Raw genomic sequence first — 18,243 nt, 5'->3', positions numbered from 1 at the left:
AGTGAATGCCACCCCCAATGGCTCGGGTCCGGTGCCGGCCGCGTACAAGAACAACCTGTAGAGACTGTACGGATACACGACGTCCTCAAGCCATGGGCCCCTCCTCCTCCTTGCCGGTCTCTTGCCGGTTCCTTGCCGACATTGAACCACGCTATACCACTGCGGCAAGCTTCAAATCCATGACTGATCAAGGGCCAAGCAAGATGTCTACTTACAAGCCTGCGGGGGGACCGATTTTCCGATGGAGGCAAGCCCCCTTCCCCCCCCCCCCCCCGCGGTAGGCAGACCGAGCCAAAAAGTTGAACAAGTCCAAGTTTCAGGTGCGGGACGCCGGCGAGAATCCCTTCCGCGCCGGACTTGTGGGATGCTTGGTTTCCTTGGCTTTTCTCTGATCCAAGGTGTCATGAACTCATGGTTGGGGCATATCGTATCCCAATTCTACTCTTCTTCCACCCCCCCCCCCCCTTTGGGCTGGATGGGCCCCCATCGCCGCCCGCCGCCGCAAGCTCACATGTCACGAGTAGTGTAGACTGCATTTTTACAAAACATTAACGTAACAGCATACAGTCGAGCACGTAGCGTAGCGGGGATGCAAAGGCCGGGAGTGTGAACGAGATTCTCCCAGAGAAGCCACTGGTATGGGGACCAGGGGAGCCTTTCCCACTTCGACGCGTTGTCGTTGGGGGCTCGACGGACTCTCTTCTCTTTTTTTTTCTGGTCCTTGGAAGGGGCAAAGGTGTTTCCGGCGGTCAAACGCATGTGTGTTCCACGCTACCAGGGGTTATGGAGTGAGGCCAAGAGGCGGACTGACAGCATTGACACCTGAAGAATTCTCGTTGAGGGAAAAGAGAGAGAGAGAGACGGGGGGAAAATTGACGAGCGCCACCACCAAACTCCCACGACTCCGTAAAACGCCAGGGTCCAGCTCCCACGATCGACCCAGGGGTTTTGAGCTGTCCCGTCGATTTGACACAAGGTGAGTTAGTCGCCCAGGGGGGGCAAGCGGGCGGGAAGAAGGTGGGCACGGTTTCTCTTCTCAGCCAGCCCCATCTCCCTTCCGCTTTGCTCCTCGCGTGGACTCAAAAGGGTTTTTGAAGGGGTCCAGCGACTCAGGCGACTGCATTGTCGAGCGAATGGCGCTTCCGAGTGGCGAAAATCACCGAGGTTTCGTGAGAAAGGGGGTTCGTTGAGAAATCTGTATACTCGGGTAGCACCCGTTTCTTCTTACGAGACAATTCTGGGTGAGCGGAAACCCCACGCCGTTTTGCGCGCATAGACTCCATCTGTCAAATCTTTGATGGCAAGAAAATTGGAACTCGGGGTTCGCCTTTTACGCTTTCTGGCAATATTTTCTGCCCGCCTTTGGCCCGCCAAAACAGAGCAATGAGACTGAAATTGGCGGCGCGGAGAGTCAAGTTACTGGCAAAATCAGCGATCGAATGCCAAGAGATTTTACTCGCCTCAGATGCGTGTGTCTGCTGCACGTGTCCAAGTAACATGGAACCCGAGTATCTGTATTCTCATCCTGTCTTGCTCTTCCGCGGTATCAGGGACGGGCGGCGGAGCCTGGGGATAGGGAGATCGACTTAAAGTTCCTGCCGATCGTTGACATTACGAACCCGGGCACGAGAGCAGGGTCCAGTATCCGTACAGTTGTATGTATTCTGCGTGTCTGTAGTCTGTACTTGGGCATGGAACGTGAGCGGGCCGTCAAGAGTCATGTCCCTCTGTGTAGGTGGCAGCCTGCCTCGAGAGCGGAATTTAGGGGCATGCTGCGCGGAATAAGCAATCCAAGCAAGTTTAGGAATTGGTCAGAGAGCGGCCTAGTGACTTCAGGTAGCAAGAAAGAAGTATGGGCATCCACATGTTGGCCATGAGATCGCACTATTGATCGATGAGGTTGTTTACGGTGGACGGATCCTCGACAAGCGACAGCTCCGGACGACCGCAGAAGGCGATAGCCGAAGACTGCTCAGACTCTCAAGATCCGGTCCCTGTACGGAGTACAGATGTCCATCCGACCTTACGCTAGTTGTGGAGATTAGGGGACTGATGGCCGGGCTGGTGGTGTTTCTAGATTTGATGTCAATGCGGCCGTGAGATTGTGGGCAAAATTTGTATCCGCAGTGCTTCGGAGGAAGAGAATGTGTCAAGAGTCAGTCGAGGTCCACAGAAAGAACTGCTTGAGTAAAACGAGACCAAGACGTCTAGACCGATGATGACCTAGCAAGTGCGAATATCAACATATTGAGCCTAAAATGTCAAAAAGGAAACAGTATGTATGTTGAGATTGCACCCAAGGGTTTGGGAGCTATCGGGTTTCCTCCCAACAACGGATGTTGACCGTGTAGCGCCCAACGCCATTGCGATACTTGAATCGGCGGCGCGGCGCGACTCGGAGACGGTAACCTATTTGTTGGGTCGGCCGGCCGGGTTCGCCTGGGCATGTAGCCTCCCGTCGTCCTGCGGTAGAAGTTTAAATCGCAATGGGTGCGAAAGTCAGGGCGCATCAAGGGCACCTTCGGTCTTCCCACCGTTCTACGAAGCTGCGAAGGCTGGGGAATTGGGGCAGTTGAGGCCGGGCGTCTTCGTTGGAGCGGATGTCGGGCTCGGGAATGTGTGGGATAGACACGACAAGTATTCGTAGGCACCGTCTTTGCGGTGCGATTCGGGGTCCCGGCGACGCCGTCGGCGCTACGGAGATTTTTTCGCATCGTTGGGTCCCTGCATCGTACCGTGGGCCATTCATCTGTTGTATTCGTACACCGCAATGCAACACGCTGCTGGAGCGTAGAACTGGGCTGACTATCTAGGGATCCTCACATACCAGTGTACGGACACACATTGTCTTATGCCATGCTTCAGGTGGTTAAAACCCAGGGAGAAGGACCCAGGTGCATGTGGCCGGCATGGTCCGGGATCAGGTGGTTTCGTGACTGCGGTGTTGTAAGTGACAAAGAGGCTTCCAGAGTTCCATCAAGCATGCCTTGTCCTCTCTGCATCCAACCAAGTTCCCGGCACGGGCTCGATTGGCTGACTGCTCCAGCCTCCGTGCCTCCGTACAAGCATTCGAGATTGGGAAAGCGAATACTCCGTATCCATACGTGACTTGGAAGTCGTGGGCTGGCCTAGGTCTCCATGGTCTTCTGGGTCTCCAGCGAGGTTTGAACAAGATAACCCATGTCGGATGTCGTTCGTTGGGTGCTGCCGCTGCGTCGCCGTGGGCGCGTTAGTGTCGGACTTCAGTGCTGTGTTCCACCCGCAGCCGCCGACTAAGCAGAAGAAGTTCCTGTGGTTCCACCATGGTAAGGGCCAGGAAGCATGAGGTGCCGCGTGCGTTTGTTGGCGCTCCCACGGACGTAGATTTTGGGGCAGAAGAAGGATCGGGATCCAATTGATGGTTGCCAGTTTTGCCAGTTGGGACCAGCCATAAACATCACCGGAGATTGGAAAGTTACTAGGACAAAGGGGGAAGGCTTCCAGAAGCAAACATTTTGCCACAATGGCTTCTCCCTCTTCCGCGATGCTTCCACGTCCATGCCGCTTCGGGTTTATTAGCAGTGACCAATCAGACGTGCAGACAACCCAAGCCTGTTTTCATCTTCTCAGCTTGCGGGCAAGGTTGAGGCGGGCGGTAGGTCGACAGGGCGCTTGGGCGACAACGAATGCCTATCAGCGAGAGGACGCGAAGAGTACCTAGATAGACTTTGACTGCAGATTGCTATAGATTGGTGGCGTGGTGGGTGGGCAGTTGTTGGATGGAGATGTCTCTGCAGTCTGCTGTTTGCAAAAGAGGATTCGCACCGTAATTAGAATGCGGACGGCGTGGGCAGTTTTGAGAACCACGCAAGCCACGTACCTTTCGAGCTTCCCAAATACTCCATACCGTTCGGGCTTCTAGGAATGTTCATGAAAAGCTCACAAAAGTAAATAACTTGAGCAAGTACGGATGCCTATTGTACGAGTTGAAGGATTGCAGACTGAGGGAAGACACGTCAGATGGATAGGCAGGTACAGATTCTGGTAGCGCTCTTTCCTGCCTCAATAGATTCGATTCTTCATGGAAAGGGCAGGGCACTGAGGATGGCCATGAGTACTACTGTAAGGTAAGTGTGTAGATAGGTACCTTGCGAAGTACAGCGGAAGGTGTGCATGCCTGCCGCCTGCCGCCTGCCGCCTGCGTGCATAGAATTTTCGCAGGAAGCTTCGCCGCGCATCCCTTCTTTTTTCCAGGTATGACGACATACCTTTGCATCTCTTGAGGCTTGACACGACCCTTTGTCAATTTTTCCACCTCACCCCCCACCCCCCTCCCTCATCCGAGATGTTGAAAAAACAAAACAAAAAAAGAAGCCTCAACTATTCGCATTCCAATAGCTGGGTTTTCGTATATGTTTTCATTCTGCATGAGCATTGCGCTTACTGCTCACTCACCACTTCTTTCCCGCGTTACCTCCGGTGATCTGTGTCATCACCCAACACCACCTCTTCGGGCCCTCCCTGACCTTCTTCGTTCTAGATTTATTCCATCCGTTATCCTTGGGACTTTGGCCCGCTCTCGGGGATGCCACGGTATCTCCAGGCTTTAGCCCCTCTAAACAGTGTTTGCTGATCATCCCGGGGAAGAGCTTGGTAGCAGTTCATAGCTATCGATTGACATGATGTCTTTCCAATCTTGCGACACGAAGTTGATACATGAGAAGCCTTAGAAAATCATTCGAACCGAAGATTAATTGTCATGCCCTGATCCAAAAGTCCTCCCCACGCACGAGCAAAAGTGCCAAAAGGAATGACGAAGGGGCAGAAAAAGCCCAAAGTGCAGCAAGTTGGTGACTCTTCGCGAACATGGAGGCCCCAGCAACGGAATCGCCGTTAGACTGGGCCACAAGGACACTTGTGCCACGCAGCCTGGCCACCGTCCACACAACAAATCCGCATCTAAATTCCCTCATGGCAATCAATCTACCTTGCACGGAGCATTCGTACGAGCACATGCCGCAAGACAATCTGGCTGTTTGCGAAAGAGAAAAAGAGCAAGAGGAGGGGCCGGCCCCATCCTTTTTGCGGAAGTAGAAGTTTGCACTTTCTTTCGTCTACGTCCGTACTCGTTAGGATAGCGTTCAAGAAGTTCGTTGACGTTTTCTTTCATTTCAACGGCGCGGCACACATCCCTGCCGCGAAGCAGCGGGAGAAATGTTCTGGAAATTGGGCCGACGCAGTCCGACAAGGCCATCCACATCAACGTGGAGGCTGGCACATGCATGGAAGCCTGGGGAGTGCGTGGGAGGGGAGCAAGGAATCAGTAATAATAAGAAAACTTCTGCAGCGCTTCGCTTCCTCAACCCGAGTGTCAGGCTGTCAGCATCAGGTCAGCGTCAATTGTCAGCGATCGTGATCGACCATTCCTTTGAGGTGGATAACTGGCTTCAACTCACGCTGCCAAGATTGGGTGGGCGGCCGTAACGAGCACCTAGACGGTAAGCCACGGATTAGCCGCATTCTATGGCCCGTAAAGCTAATTCGTCCCGTTGCCGCATACCACCTTGGGCATCGCAGTCAGGTAGTTCGTCTCTAGGTGTGGCATGGCTAAGATGTCAAGTTTGTGTAGACGGACGCCTTGGAAGCGTGACCGTCCGACGGTGGTAAGCCTCGTCGCAAACGGTCGGCAGAGCCTACACTATTGCCTTTGAGAACACAATTAAAGGACCCCGGATCTGCACGTGCGCTCAACCAGGCCAAATTCGGATGCAGCTGACCTTCAATATTGATAAGTCCAATCACATCACAGTTCACTCTGAAGCCTCCGGTAGACTGTGGTGAATGATGCGTGGTTAAATCCTCGATAGTATTGTTTGATCATCAGCCGACTGTTGGTTGCTTTGCTCATTATCCGTACTCAGAACCGGCCAAGAATAATCCGATATTCGAATAGCTGCATAAGAATCTCACGACACCAGATGCCATCATCATCCTGAGACAGCATGATCGGCCTGCGGAGTCAGGCAAACCAACCAAACCAGTCCATCTTGAATCAGGTGGAACCGAGCCATCGCCGGAGACGGAAGAATCGTGAGAAACGATCTCAATGTTTGATTGTTAGAATGTCTGAGACCATGTCTTGGCGAAGGAAGCCAGTTGATAACAACCCCCCCCCCCCCCCCCCCCCCCCCCCCCCCCACCCCCCCCCCCCACCCCCCCCCCCCCCCCCCCCCCACCCCCCCCGCCCCGCCCACCCCGCACAAAGCACCAACACCCCACCCCCCCCCCCCTACCTCCTCCCCCCCCCCCCCCCCCCCCCCCCCCCCCCCCCCCGCCCCAAAACCCTGCAGGCCCTGAGCAACCTGGCAACCAACCACGTTCAAGGGGGCGAGGAGGATCAAGGGAGAAAGAAGAAAACACGAATCCACCGGGCCTGTCACGATGTCTCTCTCTCATCCTTCCCCTCTTATGTATCCCGCATCATCGCAATGGATCGGCCGCCACGCATTTTACTCCTTTTCGCAACCGGAACGGCTGCAACTGCAACCCTCCCAGCGCGCGTTGCGTAAGGTAGCACGACACAACGGCCAACGACTCTCTCGTTAGATATCAGAGCCCGCAACCGGGCGTGCCGTACGGATGCCCGCAGAACCTCCCCTACATGAAGATTTTGGAGGGGTGGACAGGGCAACGGTTCCGAATGTATACATATCACAACGCACCCCGAATCACACGTGTGCTTCCCTGGCACGCTGGGGAAACCCGTGGAAGCCAAGCAATGGGATTTCCGGGGGACAGGAATAAATTGGTTGTCTACTCCAGATTATCAAGTCACGCATGCCGTGAATCCCAACTCGGAACTGGCACGTTGAGACATTTGAAAGCCAAGTCGGGGCGGGCGGCCGGGCACCATACCTAGCCCGCTCCGTGACATCTGGGTTGTATTAGCATCACGGGTATCAAAGCATATACCACACGAAGTCTGCACCCACAACACTCACTAGCTTATGTGCCAATGTTCATGCCGGCTGCTCTCTCAGGGAACGGAACGGGGGCCAAACTTGCATTCTGCACTTGCGTTAATGAGAGTGTGGATGGCGGATGGTTAGGTACCTCAAGCCCCAGATCGACAATATCAAGCCTTGCCATCGGCCACACATACCTATCCGTCAAAGGTTGCGTAACCTTGTTTGATTGCGACCAGCAACCGACAACTCGCACACGCCATACGCCTCCGGGAACAAACCAGCACTTGCCATACCATGTGCTCTTATTCCCGGGGCAGATGTACCTAGACTGAACCAACGAAAGCTTCCCCCAATGTGGCAGAGAAGTGTCGGCATCCCACACGATACATCTGTCTCTCCGTGTTTGTTACCTAGCTTTATCCCCCTAGTCTCTGTTTCCTCAATATCGCTTAGTGTTTCTCTTGTTCAATACTCGATATCTTGGCTCGGCAGCCGGCGGACTTTATCGCAACCTTAACCCAAAGACAATGTGTACGTAAACTTTCAAGGTAGCGTAAGGTAGACGGATGTGCGAGCCCGAAGCATGGTCAAGCGGATGGGGCGCCGCGGGGGGGAACGAGTCGGCTTGCGGCGGCAGAGGCGGACTGGGGGGAGCAGGGAGGGGGCGGCCAAGGGTTGTGCTAAGCCGGACTGGTCGTCCCGTAGCCCACATGAACCGCACTCTACGTAGTCTTGGTAACGAATTCGTTCAACTTGCAGCCAAAACGACGTGAGGGGCTCTCGCTCGTCTGATGATCCGGCGACAATGATTTCATTACCATCTCTTCTTCCAGGTCCAGACTTCCAGAGGGTAGGTAAGCGCTCTTGGGTTGACATCCGGCGGATGGGGGCGGAGAAGAAACATACCTTGCGCAACTTTCTAGAAGGTTTCCGTTCGAGGTGAATATGAGGTCATACGAGGGGGGAATTAGACTGGACGACATGAAGAACAAACAACAAAAAAACGAAAATAGAAGTTGAGACATTTGCTGAATGCATGTCTGCCCCCATTCTACCTCACCGTGCTCACTCACGTCCTGACCTTCCATCCGAATCATCTCAGTCGATGAGGCAAGCATGCAAGCACCTTTGTTCTCTCGATCAGAAGGGGATCATCCACCTCTCAATCGGCAATCACTCATCGCATCTCACTCATCCTTAGAGTGCCCCTCTCCCCCGGTTGAAATGGCTGGCGATGAGTGAATGTTATGCATCTTACGGATACTTCTGCCCAATATCACCACATCCCCCAGCGCCCGTAGCGACCTTCCTCGCCATCGCGGGCAGCATTTGCATGTTTGCGATTGTATCTTTTAGGTGGTAGAAAATGCCAAATGCCACGCCTTTTTTTCCAACTGCCGAACCGGTGGGTGTAAGAGTGTGTGTGCCGTCCGTCTCAGAATTCCAAGTGTGGGAACGAACGACGACGGGGTGCTTGCTTGCATTGAATTTTCCCCGATTTCAATTTTGTGATCAATCGCAGACGATCTCATTCAAAGGCAACCACTTAATCACTTCTTGCCCCCGCGACGTTGTATAAGGAAAGATAAAGCTGACGATATATTGTATCACTCGGCAGCGGGCGGCGTCGCAACGTCAAGCGGTAATTTCATTACAGGCATGAACATCATTATTATCCAGGCCTATCAGAGCCAGGCATGGCGGCCCATCAAATCTGTACGGAGAGGGCGTGATATTCGTACGGATAGAGAAGGATTGGTTCACTAGGAATCGCATCGAATTTTAAAAATCAAGGGTGCGGGATGCAGAGACCCTTTTCGCCAGAAGCACACCCTTGCAGGAACTCTGCCGTTGCTCACCCCCCTCCCCTCCCCTTCTGCTGAAAGGACTTTGAATGTTACTTTCTGCTTTCGGCCAGATGGTGGTGACCTACCTTGCTGGACGGGGTGCTGGACGAATTGTACCTGGGGGCCGGGCGGGCTTGGAAGTCATTGGGGATGGGGCCTGGTTGGGTTAATCTTCCGGGGGTTCCTCAAAACGCGGCAGATCGGGTGTTCAACTATGCAATACCCATCCGTAAAGATATTGAGGTTCTGAACAGACTACAGTCTGCAGCAACTCCCTTTACCATCATATCAGCATTTCCGAGAGGAGTATGAGCTTGTAACGAGAGAATGAGAGAGTCCATGACCAGTAGGCGCGGTGTACCGTACCCGTGCGTCTATTTGGCATTGTCTGAAGGAACAGTATGACGGCATATGTAAGACTGCGGCACATCGCGTCACCCACGTCTCATCCTTTTTTCTTCCCTCTCCTCCTCGTGGGTTCTTCCATTGCCGAACGGTAGGAACCCACCACACACCTCCCCGTCTCCCCGTAAGTCAAACTGAAAGTGAGACGTAACGACGGTGCTGAGGGGGTCAGGCCCGTCTGAATGGCGCACCCGTACCATCAGCGCGTGGCGTTATGCCACAATCGGAAAGTCCAATGCCGCATACTACTAGCACGCGTGTTGATCAGACATTCGAGCCATAGCATGGCTAGGTATTCTGATTGCTGATCCGCCGCACCAGTCTTTGGACCCAGGTGTCTTCAACCTCGGGACGAGTGAGGGATTGGCGGTCGGTGGATGTTGATGTAATTAGACATCCGTACTTTCTTCCCACGGTGAACAAAGCTTCCCAGCCAGCTTCGTCTAGTGTGTTGCTACACGGGTAACCACAATACAGTACGTTTTGTGTGTGTATTATGAGCTCCCCTAGATGCCTATCTAGATCTATCATCTGGGGAAGGTGGAACGAGAGAAAGCAACCACCCAAAGAGATGATACAACAATTATCCGCATATTAATAACAAGGGACCTTGTTGACTTGGGCCAAAGGCATTTATTTAGTCGTGATAATGCGTGGAGCAAATGGATGTGGGAAAAACGGTGCCAAGCACAAGATCGGCCGGGGAAAGAATATTTCTAGTGAGATGGACATGGAGAAGGAAACATTGGATACGGCATCCTGAAGATGGCCTCGGCCCGTCAAACCCATTGTCATGATCCACAGCGGTACCGAAGCAGAGACTCGGCCGGTGTTGGGGCTGCTTCGCCTCAACCATCGAGTATGCGTACATGAGCAGTCGGCCGCCGCTGGTCGGATGTTCTATTTCTCACGCTGGTGGGTCGAGCGTAGTGACGCAGTCGTGCAGATACTACCTGGATATGGTCGTGCGACAGGATGCAGACAGGAGAAGGTCTGCTCACTGCTGTGATTCGGGCTTCGGATCAGTCGACGGATGAGGATTCATGGAACTCTGAGAGAACACGGATTCGCTTTCCACTGCTCTGTCACCACCCATGCGGCCATGCCCCATGGAACGTGAAAACTGCAAGGAGGTGCGAGCCGCGAGTGGCGCGGCGCGACGTGGCGGCGGCGGCAACGGTATTGGCAGCGCTCGCTCCCTTTTTCTCTCTTATTCCCAGTCTCACCTTTGCTCTGTAAGAGCTCTGTAAGCTCGCACGAGCGGCGAGCCAGGGACTTCCTGGCATTTGGCACTTTTTGCGGAGCCAGCTAGAGAGTCTGAGAGAGAGAGAGAGAGAGAATTACTGCGCGACTGCGACTGATTGAATCATGGCGGCCACCGAAGCTAAGTGGGAAGCGAAACGGACGGTGAGACGGAGAGATGGCCGAAATAGCAAGGGATTTATTGGGAACGGAAGGCGCCATAGCCCAAAGATGAGTTGTGAGCGCGAGAGAGCGAGGGCTTGAATAGGTACTGGGTGCACGGATGAGCCCACACCGGTGCTCTATGTAAAGTAAGGTCCGGATAGTGTCAACTTGTAGGTGAGAATGAGACTGTCTTACACTTCCAAGAGCCTGTACCTACCTGTACTCCATCCATTGACGCTGTGGAGGAGCAAGTATGAAGTTTGAGGGTTGCTACTATCTCAAAAAAGTAGGTATCCCTAGAGTACCTTTGGTTCAGAGCAGATCCTAAAGAGGCCATGTGCGGAGACTATGCTACTTGTTGATTGTATAAACGGAGCCCTGTCTCGCATGTTGTTGACGGAGATATGAGATGGCAACAAATGTCTTGTCCAGTCATTCTGGTGGAATCTGTGACATCAAATTACGCCATTGGCATGTGTTGTACAGACAGCGTCGAGGGCTCCCATCAAAAGTGTCAGACAGTCAGACCGGCGCCAGCGCCAGCGCCCGACGTCTGTCGAAAGCAGATGGACTGATGGAGCGACCAGCGGACGAAATGGGGCACGAGATGGGACGGAGGAAGGGGTCAACTGTGGATGGGCAACAAGCGCGTCGAGTGATTGGATGTTGATGGGATGAAACGGGGGAAACGGCCATGGGGCCAAGCAGGTGAAAAGGATAGCCGGCACCACGATCACGATGACGGTGACGGGTCTGGTCTGCTTCATTTCTCCCGCAAGGCCAATGGAGTCGATGGACGAGGGAATAAGCGCGAAATGGCGAGATGACCGGGGGCCACTCGGGAGACCTACATACAAGTACAGACTGAGACTGCGGTTGAGGGATAGGCGAAGCCGACGTAACCCCCAGTTCTTGGCTCCGTGCTCCGTAGAAAACGGGCAATGGAACCAAAATTATGAAGCCGAACGGCCATGTCTTGGTGGTCCAGGCCCAGAGAGCAAACGCAAAATGGCCGAGGCTACCGTTGAGAGAGTTTTTTTTGCAAAGAAGAGATACGGGTTCCCCGTACGAATACTCCATACGCTTTGCGTGAATTACCATGTGCTGCGATCACAAAAAAAAAAAAGGATGGAAAACTGTAAAGCGGTAGAAGTTACGACGGGGAACAAGAGAAGAAGAGAAAAAAAGACCTAGCCTAGACCACCGTAATCCCGCGACCCGCTCCTTTCGATCCCTCACTCTCATCCCGTTCAGTCAGGGCCAGCCCAGCCTATTGCCTATCAGCTCCTCTCTGGGCAGGTAAGATATGCACGTACTATGTAGAGTATGGACCATCATTCGCTTACCTAAGAATGACCCCTGTTGCCTTCCCTTGATCGAATTGTTCCATATGCCTTCCATTTGGGTGTCTGTTGTTTTCCACCGACTTTCCCCAAATGGGCACAATCGGCCCATGCAGCGCCATCATTGGATCACTCGGACCCTCTTTCGAAGCCTTCTAGCGCAGTCTAGTGCTGAGAGGCCCCACTCACACCAATCTGGCTGGGCTCAGTTGATCACGGCTTGTCCCACCCCTTTTCCTTCACTACGGCTGTGTCCCAACTCCCCTCCCTTCCGTCTCCTTTCCATCCCGTCTTCCATCCGTCTTCCATTTCGTCTTCCCGCCTTTCTTCTGCCGCTGTTGTGCATCAATCCTGTCAGGTCAAGGTCACTTTCCAATTGTTGCTCAGACTGTGACCTTCCCACACCTTGTTGATTGCTAAGCCAGCCTTCCGTGCCCTCCAAGCTGAAGCCCCTAACAACAACAACAACAACAAGAAGAACAGAAAGAAAACGAAAGAGAAAGGGAGAACCGGGGGGAGGGGGCTAAGGCCACTATGACCATAATACCGAACCCCCCTTTTCGACAATACGACTCCACAGAAGGACGGGGCAAAGAAGACCACTCAAGTTCCTTAACCCATCGTCTCTCGGCTACGATAGGATGCTCTGGTTCTTCTGGCCTGCCTCGACTCCAGTCTCAGGAGGGTACTCGGCTTCCTTAGCAAGCCGAAAGTCCCGTCTGGCAGGCTGAGGTTCCATTTGGAGTGCTGGACTCTCTACCTCTACAGATACTCCGTACTCTAGGTATTACTAGAGAGCTTGAGGGTCCTCACACGCAACCACGTTACCGCAGGCTACAGCCCAACCGCAGCAAAGACTCCCCGCCTCTGTGCCACCGTGTCGTCGCAAGAGCAACGCGTCACTTCCAGGCTTTCAGTCACCGCATGCCTCCACCGGTACCCGCCCGCGGTGCTGGTGACTGGTGTAGCTTCAGCGTGTCTTTGTACAGCTGTATCTGTGAAATGTCCAAACCTCTCTGGCCATGTCATGATTGTGTAGGTATCGCGTGAACATTGAAGCTTGTTCGCTGTTTACGGAGTACTATTGAAGAATGGCCTACGCAGTAGAAGCGACATGGAAGTATAGAAGCAACGCATTACGCATATTCCATCGCTTGGCTTCCATTGGTCACCGGTTGTCTTCTGGCCTTCTCTTTCCGGGCAATGATGTGCCTCCTGCCTCGTCTTGTCTCCTTTGCCCAATGAACCCTGCAAGCACACGACGTACGAAGTACTGTTCACTGGGCCATAGGCATTTCCGTACAGGGTTGGTCGGTGCTTTTTTTTTTCTTCCCTTCGGCGGTGATACCCGATTGAATGGCCTTGGTCAAGTACTACTTCTGCGCACTTTCGCTGTCTCCGATACCTTGTTCGTGGTCTTTTGCTGCGTACCACCTATATCGCAATGAGACTTGTTCCCACACCCTGGCAAACTCCCCTTCCGCTGACAGGTCTCCCCTGCCTCAGAGCCCACACGCATCCTGGGGCCTTTGCCCCGTCCAGCGCCTCGTCCGGGTCTCCCTTCAACAGGCAAGAGCGAATGTGTGGACTGGGACCCTCCTGGTACTGGCCTGGTGGATGGGGGGAAAGGCCCTGGGCCCCGGGCAGCATGGTGATGGAAGGATGGATCTGATTTGAGGTGCGCAGACGTTCACCCTTCTTCTCGCTGAGGTGTGGCTCGGTGGATACTGAGGACCTTCGGGATGAAGGTACTGCTACCCGCGGACACGCCTCGTTGGGTTACGTTTAGTAGGAGCATTGTGGTCCAAGTACGTACGGATACTGCTCGCAACCCATGACTTTTGGTACTTGAGGCACATGGCCCCCGGCGCGCTAATCCAGTGCGGAGCATTCCCTCTTGCGGGCCCCGTACCTACCTATCCTGACCTTACTCTACCATTCCTTGCCTCGCCTCCTCGCCTACCATAGGCATGATACGGTACGGCCGCCGTCCAAAAGATACTTGCCCCATGTACTTGTTCTGACTGGATGGATACCGGACGCTTTTAGCTATCTCATGTCCTCTCCTCCTACCCATCCCCTTCAATCCTACCGTTAATGCTTCACCTTTCCTCTCCTTCTCAAACACTCCCAATTCTCACAAGACAGACATTCTCACTAGTTCCATTTTCCTTCTTCGCCTGCTTCCTACTTCTTCCACTCTCTCACGATCCACTGCGAATCCTTTCCTCGACACCACCCGTCACATTCGCCTGATATCCCCACCAAATCAAAAAGAGAGACCCATATCGCTACACGACATCAATCGCCTGCCGCCGTACGAACATCGTCGCCGACTTCATTCCTCGTGTTCACCACAAAACACAATACAACCACTATTCCGACACGGGTCACCAGCTCGCTACCACGTTCTCTCATAGCTAGTTTCCTTGTTCTACCAAATACCTACCTACCAACTTCGAGAGACCGTCCACAGTAGCGACGAATTCGACCACCAAACCACGCCTCATACCGTTTGTTTCCTTCGATCAGCATTCCCCTCCCGAATTCGACTCTGTAAAGACGTCACGTCGCCAGTCTTCGAAGCCACCAGCCAAAGGAACCCGTTTGTACCGCATCGTACACTCGACCGTATTGGATAACCGTCGAACGTGTGGCTTGATTGCATTCCGCATACATCTCTCAGAACACACTACCACTGGTCTACCTTGGAGCTTCGCTGCACTCTTACTGTTAACTGACTGTCGTCTGCGACATTCTGCAAGCAGCATCTTGCACACTCATTGCCGATTGCGACGAGTCAATTCCATTCCCGTCACCAAGACACTTCTAGCGTCTCCAATCTTGTCTTAGTGCAAGCCTCCTCCCAAAGCCCGCCTGAACATAGCGCCCTTATCTACAACGCTCTGGGCTATATACCTCCCGTGGGCCCCGTCCTTTTCAGCACCAACAGCTCTCTTCGATCTAAGCTGTGCTCGCTCTTTTCGACCCAACACCACGACAACAAGCATATTACACCACATCGATAATCTTTAGTCGATCAACGTTTTAGCGCGACTCAACTTGCTGTATCCACATGTGCAACAAAAAGTAGGATTTGGTCACTTCATCGAGACTATCCGCCGAGGGAAACATTCCGTGGAAGACGACCCGAATTCGTCTCAACCGAAGAAAGGCTGCACTCACTGTAGTTTGTTACGACAATCAGCGCCTTCTATGGGGTCATCGATGCAATTCTAGGCGCCCAAGACTACCCTGCAACACCAGTCTACTGCTGTCTTTTTGATCAGCGGCTTTTGGCAACTCCAATATTTTCTGCACAAGATAACTTGGCGTGGAAATGAAAAGGTCCAGGATAAGACAGCACTCCCCCATCTACCTGAGTCCTTCACCTTCACCCGAGAGGGAACTGTCACCACCCAGTCCGGCTTCAGCTGTCCTGGACTGGGAATACACCACGATCATGTCGAGGTCGAGACCCACCAGCGGGGCCTTGATGCCCGGCGCCGTCATCTTAACACCACCCACTCTCTCGGAGATCCTCTCGAACACCTCTATGCCGCCATGGACACTAGCAGCATTCATGGCATACCTCTCTCAGAACCACTGTCTGGAGACCCTAGAATTCACTATGGACGCCGACAGATATCGCAAGGCATACGAGCAGATCATCACCAACCAGGAATGGATCGGCGATGGTAAAGAGCATGTCTGCTCATTGTGGGAGAAGCTCATGCAAGCATACATCATTCCATACGCGCCGCGCGAGGTTAATCTTCCTTCGCCCGTGCGGAATCATCTTACGAACCTGGACTGCTCCTCCGCCCCACCTCCTCCAAGTGAACTCGACGACGCCGTCAGAATCGTCTACGAGCTCATGAACGATTCTGTACTTGTTCCCTTCATCGAGTCGGTCCAACCGGGCCATGGCGATTGCCGTACGGCGGAGGACGAAGGCCGACCTGGTCGCCTGCGTCTTCGGGCCGAGGGTGCTGGGGCTAGGTCAGAAGAGCCCGTGAAGTCTCCCAAGTTCCTACCCCAGCTGACTTTGGGTCGCAGTGGTGCCACAAGTCGATCGGCTTCTGCGTCTGGCGAACACGCTGAACGCGAGGGATTGACAGATGATAGTGGAAGCGCTGTTTCTCCTGGCACAGAGCCAATGACTCCTCCCACTACTCCGCCAACTTCAGACTGGACATTCAGTACCTCCCCAGGTGGACTTCAACGGGCATTGACCGCACATAATAACGGGTGGAAGAAGGTTGGCGCCAAGTTGGGTCTCCATCGCAAGTCACGCTCTAACCGACGAAACAACCCGACATCATCGGCCCCAATCACTGATGGGGACGTCACCATGGCTGAAGGCAGCCAGAGCAACCCTTTATAGGAACCAGAGGTCATGCCATCAACTACATCCACCACACCAGCGACATCATCTTCTCACCTCCCTCTGGACGGCTTCTCACGTGTCCGTCACCTTTTCAACCCGTGGGAGGAGCCTCATCCAGGCAAACGACTACCTCTCGCGGCGTCAGAGGCCGGCAGTGAAATTAAGAAGGTTGCTTTTGCTGGTCCACAACACATCAATAATGGTGGATGCAAAGGTGGCATGGCCGCAAAGGAATTCAGCGCTTACCACAACTCACGGCCCTGGATGGTACGACGCCCTATTCGAGTTCGGTCGCGAACCAACACTCCCGCTCCCTTGAGGATCACCACGGAGATATCCGAAGACGCCAAGTTGAAGCCCATTTCTGTTCAAAACATGGGAATCACTCCTACTGCGGCACCCACTCTGGCCATGCCTCCTGCTGTGCCAGAAGATTCTGGCGAACCGACAGGCAGAGGTGTTTGCGACGAGCTCACTACCAAGGAAGTCGATGCAAGCCAGCTGCCTCTACCCGTATCTCCGCCAATCGATTGTCGGTTCACGGACTTTTCGAACCTGCTGGGCATCAACGTTCATCCTCCACCAGAGGATGAGGCCGTTGCAATGGCTAACGACGAGCCTGTATCGTATTGCCATGCCGCACCCGACGAGGATCTCTATGGGTGGGATGCTGAGCTTGAGCGGCAAAGCCAGCAAAGCAGCCCTATTTTACCGTGCTCTTGCGACGATGATTACCAATACCGACGGACGAGCATGACGAAGCGTAGCCTCTTGCACCGAGTCTTCAGCATGGCAGGTTCACCCAAAGATATCAACATTGAGGTGCGCAGAGCTAGCAGCACCTCCAGCTAGCCTGTCACTTCCCTTTTTCAATTTCGTACTTCTGGTTTTTTTTTTTTTTAAGTGCTTGAAGCAAAGCCATGATACCAATTTTCTCTCCACCCTTCTCGGCGTTTGCCCAACATTCCCACTTCGACTTTGTATTCTGGCATCAAATTACAAATCTACCTGGCAGGAGAACATTATCCAACATGCATTATTGGGGAAGCAAAAGAGGAATGATAGACATAGGTTCAGGACATTTTGAAGTGGAGTTTTTGTGGCATTTATATTGCTCGGCTTGGAAAATCTCATGAAGCATTGCGAGGAGCTTTGGCGGGCAGCGGTCGATTTTGTTTTTGGTTAGTTCATTTTTTGGTTTGTTCATTTTCATCACAAGGCAAACTAGGGAAGCAAAAAGCATTGGTTGCGCAGGGCCCCAGAAGATGTGGCGGAAACTCACTGGGAGCATGTCGGCATAGGCATTTGGGATGACTGAGACGAGGCGATGACTGTATTTGTTAGATGTGCAATAACATCATGAACCAACAACAATCCTTTGCCTCGGCTTTGTGTGATTTTGTGATTGGGTATTGATCTCGCCTGGCTTAGTGGATGAAGACAGCTTGAACAATACGCATCTTCTTGTCGGCTCCCGCGGAAAAAACACGTGGGCCTCCCATGGGTAAATTACATCTAGTTCTACTGTGCTGCATGGAAGGCCTACTTCCTGCGCAGTTTGAGTGAATCCTTTCTTTACAGCTTGTAAGGAACTCAACCTCTTGTCCCATCAACATCTAGAAACCAAGCAGTTCTCTATGCCGATCTGGCTGCTGTTGTGCCCATCCAATGTGGCTTAGAACCGTTTGGTAGTGAGCAATGACTACTGAGAGAAGTGTGTCGGCCAGCCCACTCGGCCATGACCACCCCCTTTCTTCATCGTCAATCGCAAATGTGGCGCGTCAGGCTTGGTGGTATGGCTTTGCTAGAGACTCACTGCTCACTTTAGGCCAACTGAAAAACTGGCTTAGGTCTATGGCCCTGGAAGATGATTACAGCTGTCGAGAAACCAAGAGAGATTATCA

At 53.2% G+C, this 18,243-nt stretch overlaps 4 protein-coding genes across 4 annotated transcripts; 1 reads left to right on the top strand and 3 right to left on the bottom strand.

Annotated features, from left to right (window-relative positions):
- Positions 1 to 2,261: 2,261 nt before the first annotated feature.
- CABS01_16257 (uncharacterized protein) lies at positions 2,262 to 2,714 on the bottom strand (the record flags this gene model as incomplete). The annotated part of the gene is made up of 1 exon (XM_060549588.1): positions 2,262 to 2,714. The coding sequence occupies one exon, from the start codon at positions 2,712 to 2,714 to the stop codon at positions 2,262 to 2,264; it is 453 nt and encodes a 150-aa protein (XP_060390031.1).
- Positions 2,715 to 11,128: 8,414 nt separating this feature from the next.
- CABS01_16256 (uncharacterized protein) lies at positions 11,129 to 12,074 on the bottom strand (the record flags this gene model as incomplete). Its single annotated transcript, XM_060549587.1, has 2 exons — positions 11,129 to 11,453; positions 11,953 to 12,074. 2 exons carry the CDS (start codon positions 12,072 to 12,074, stop codon positions 11,129 to 11,131), a joined length of 447 nt encoding a protein of 148 aa, XP_060390030.1.
- A 2,403-nt stretch (positions 12,075 to 14,477) lies between these two features.
- Positions 14,478 to 14,720, bottom strand: CABS01_16255 (uncharacterized protein; the record flags this gene model as incomplete). Its single annotated transcript, XM_060549586.1, has 1 exon — positions 14,478 to 14,720. The coding sequence occupies one exon, from the start codon at positions 14,718 to 14,720 to the stop codon at positions 14,478 to 14,480; it is 243 nt and encodes an 80-aa protein (XP_060390029.1).
- Positions 14,721 to 15,289: 569 nt separating this feature from the next.
- Positions 15,290 to 17,191, top strand: CABS01_16254 (uncharacterized protein; the record flags this gene model as incomplete). Its single annotated transcript, XM_060549585.1, has 2 exons — positions 15,290 to 16,151; positions 16,377 to 17,191. The coding sequence occupies 2 exons, from the start codon at positions 15,290 to 15,292 to the stop codon at positions 17,189 to 17,191; spliced, it is 1,677 nt and encodes a 558-aa protein (XP_060390028.1).
- Between the last annotated feature and the right edge of the window lie 1,052 nt (positions 17,192 to 18,243).

This window comes from Colletotrichum abscissum, assembly GCF_030869225.1.
Source record: "Colletotrichum abscissum strain IMI 504890 chromosome Unknown Scaffold_88.1, whole genome shotgun sequence".
In the NCBI taxonomy this organism is placed as follows: Eukaryota; Fungi; Ascomycota; class Sordariomycetes; order Glomerellales; family Glomerellaceae; genus Colletotrichum; species Colletotrichum abscissum.
The sequence above is the reverse complement of the archived record's forward strand: the minus strand, read 5'-3'. Positions and strand labels throughout refer to the sequence as shown.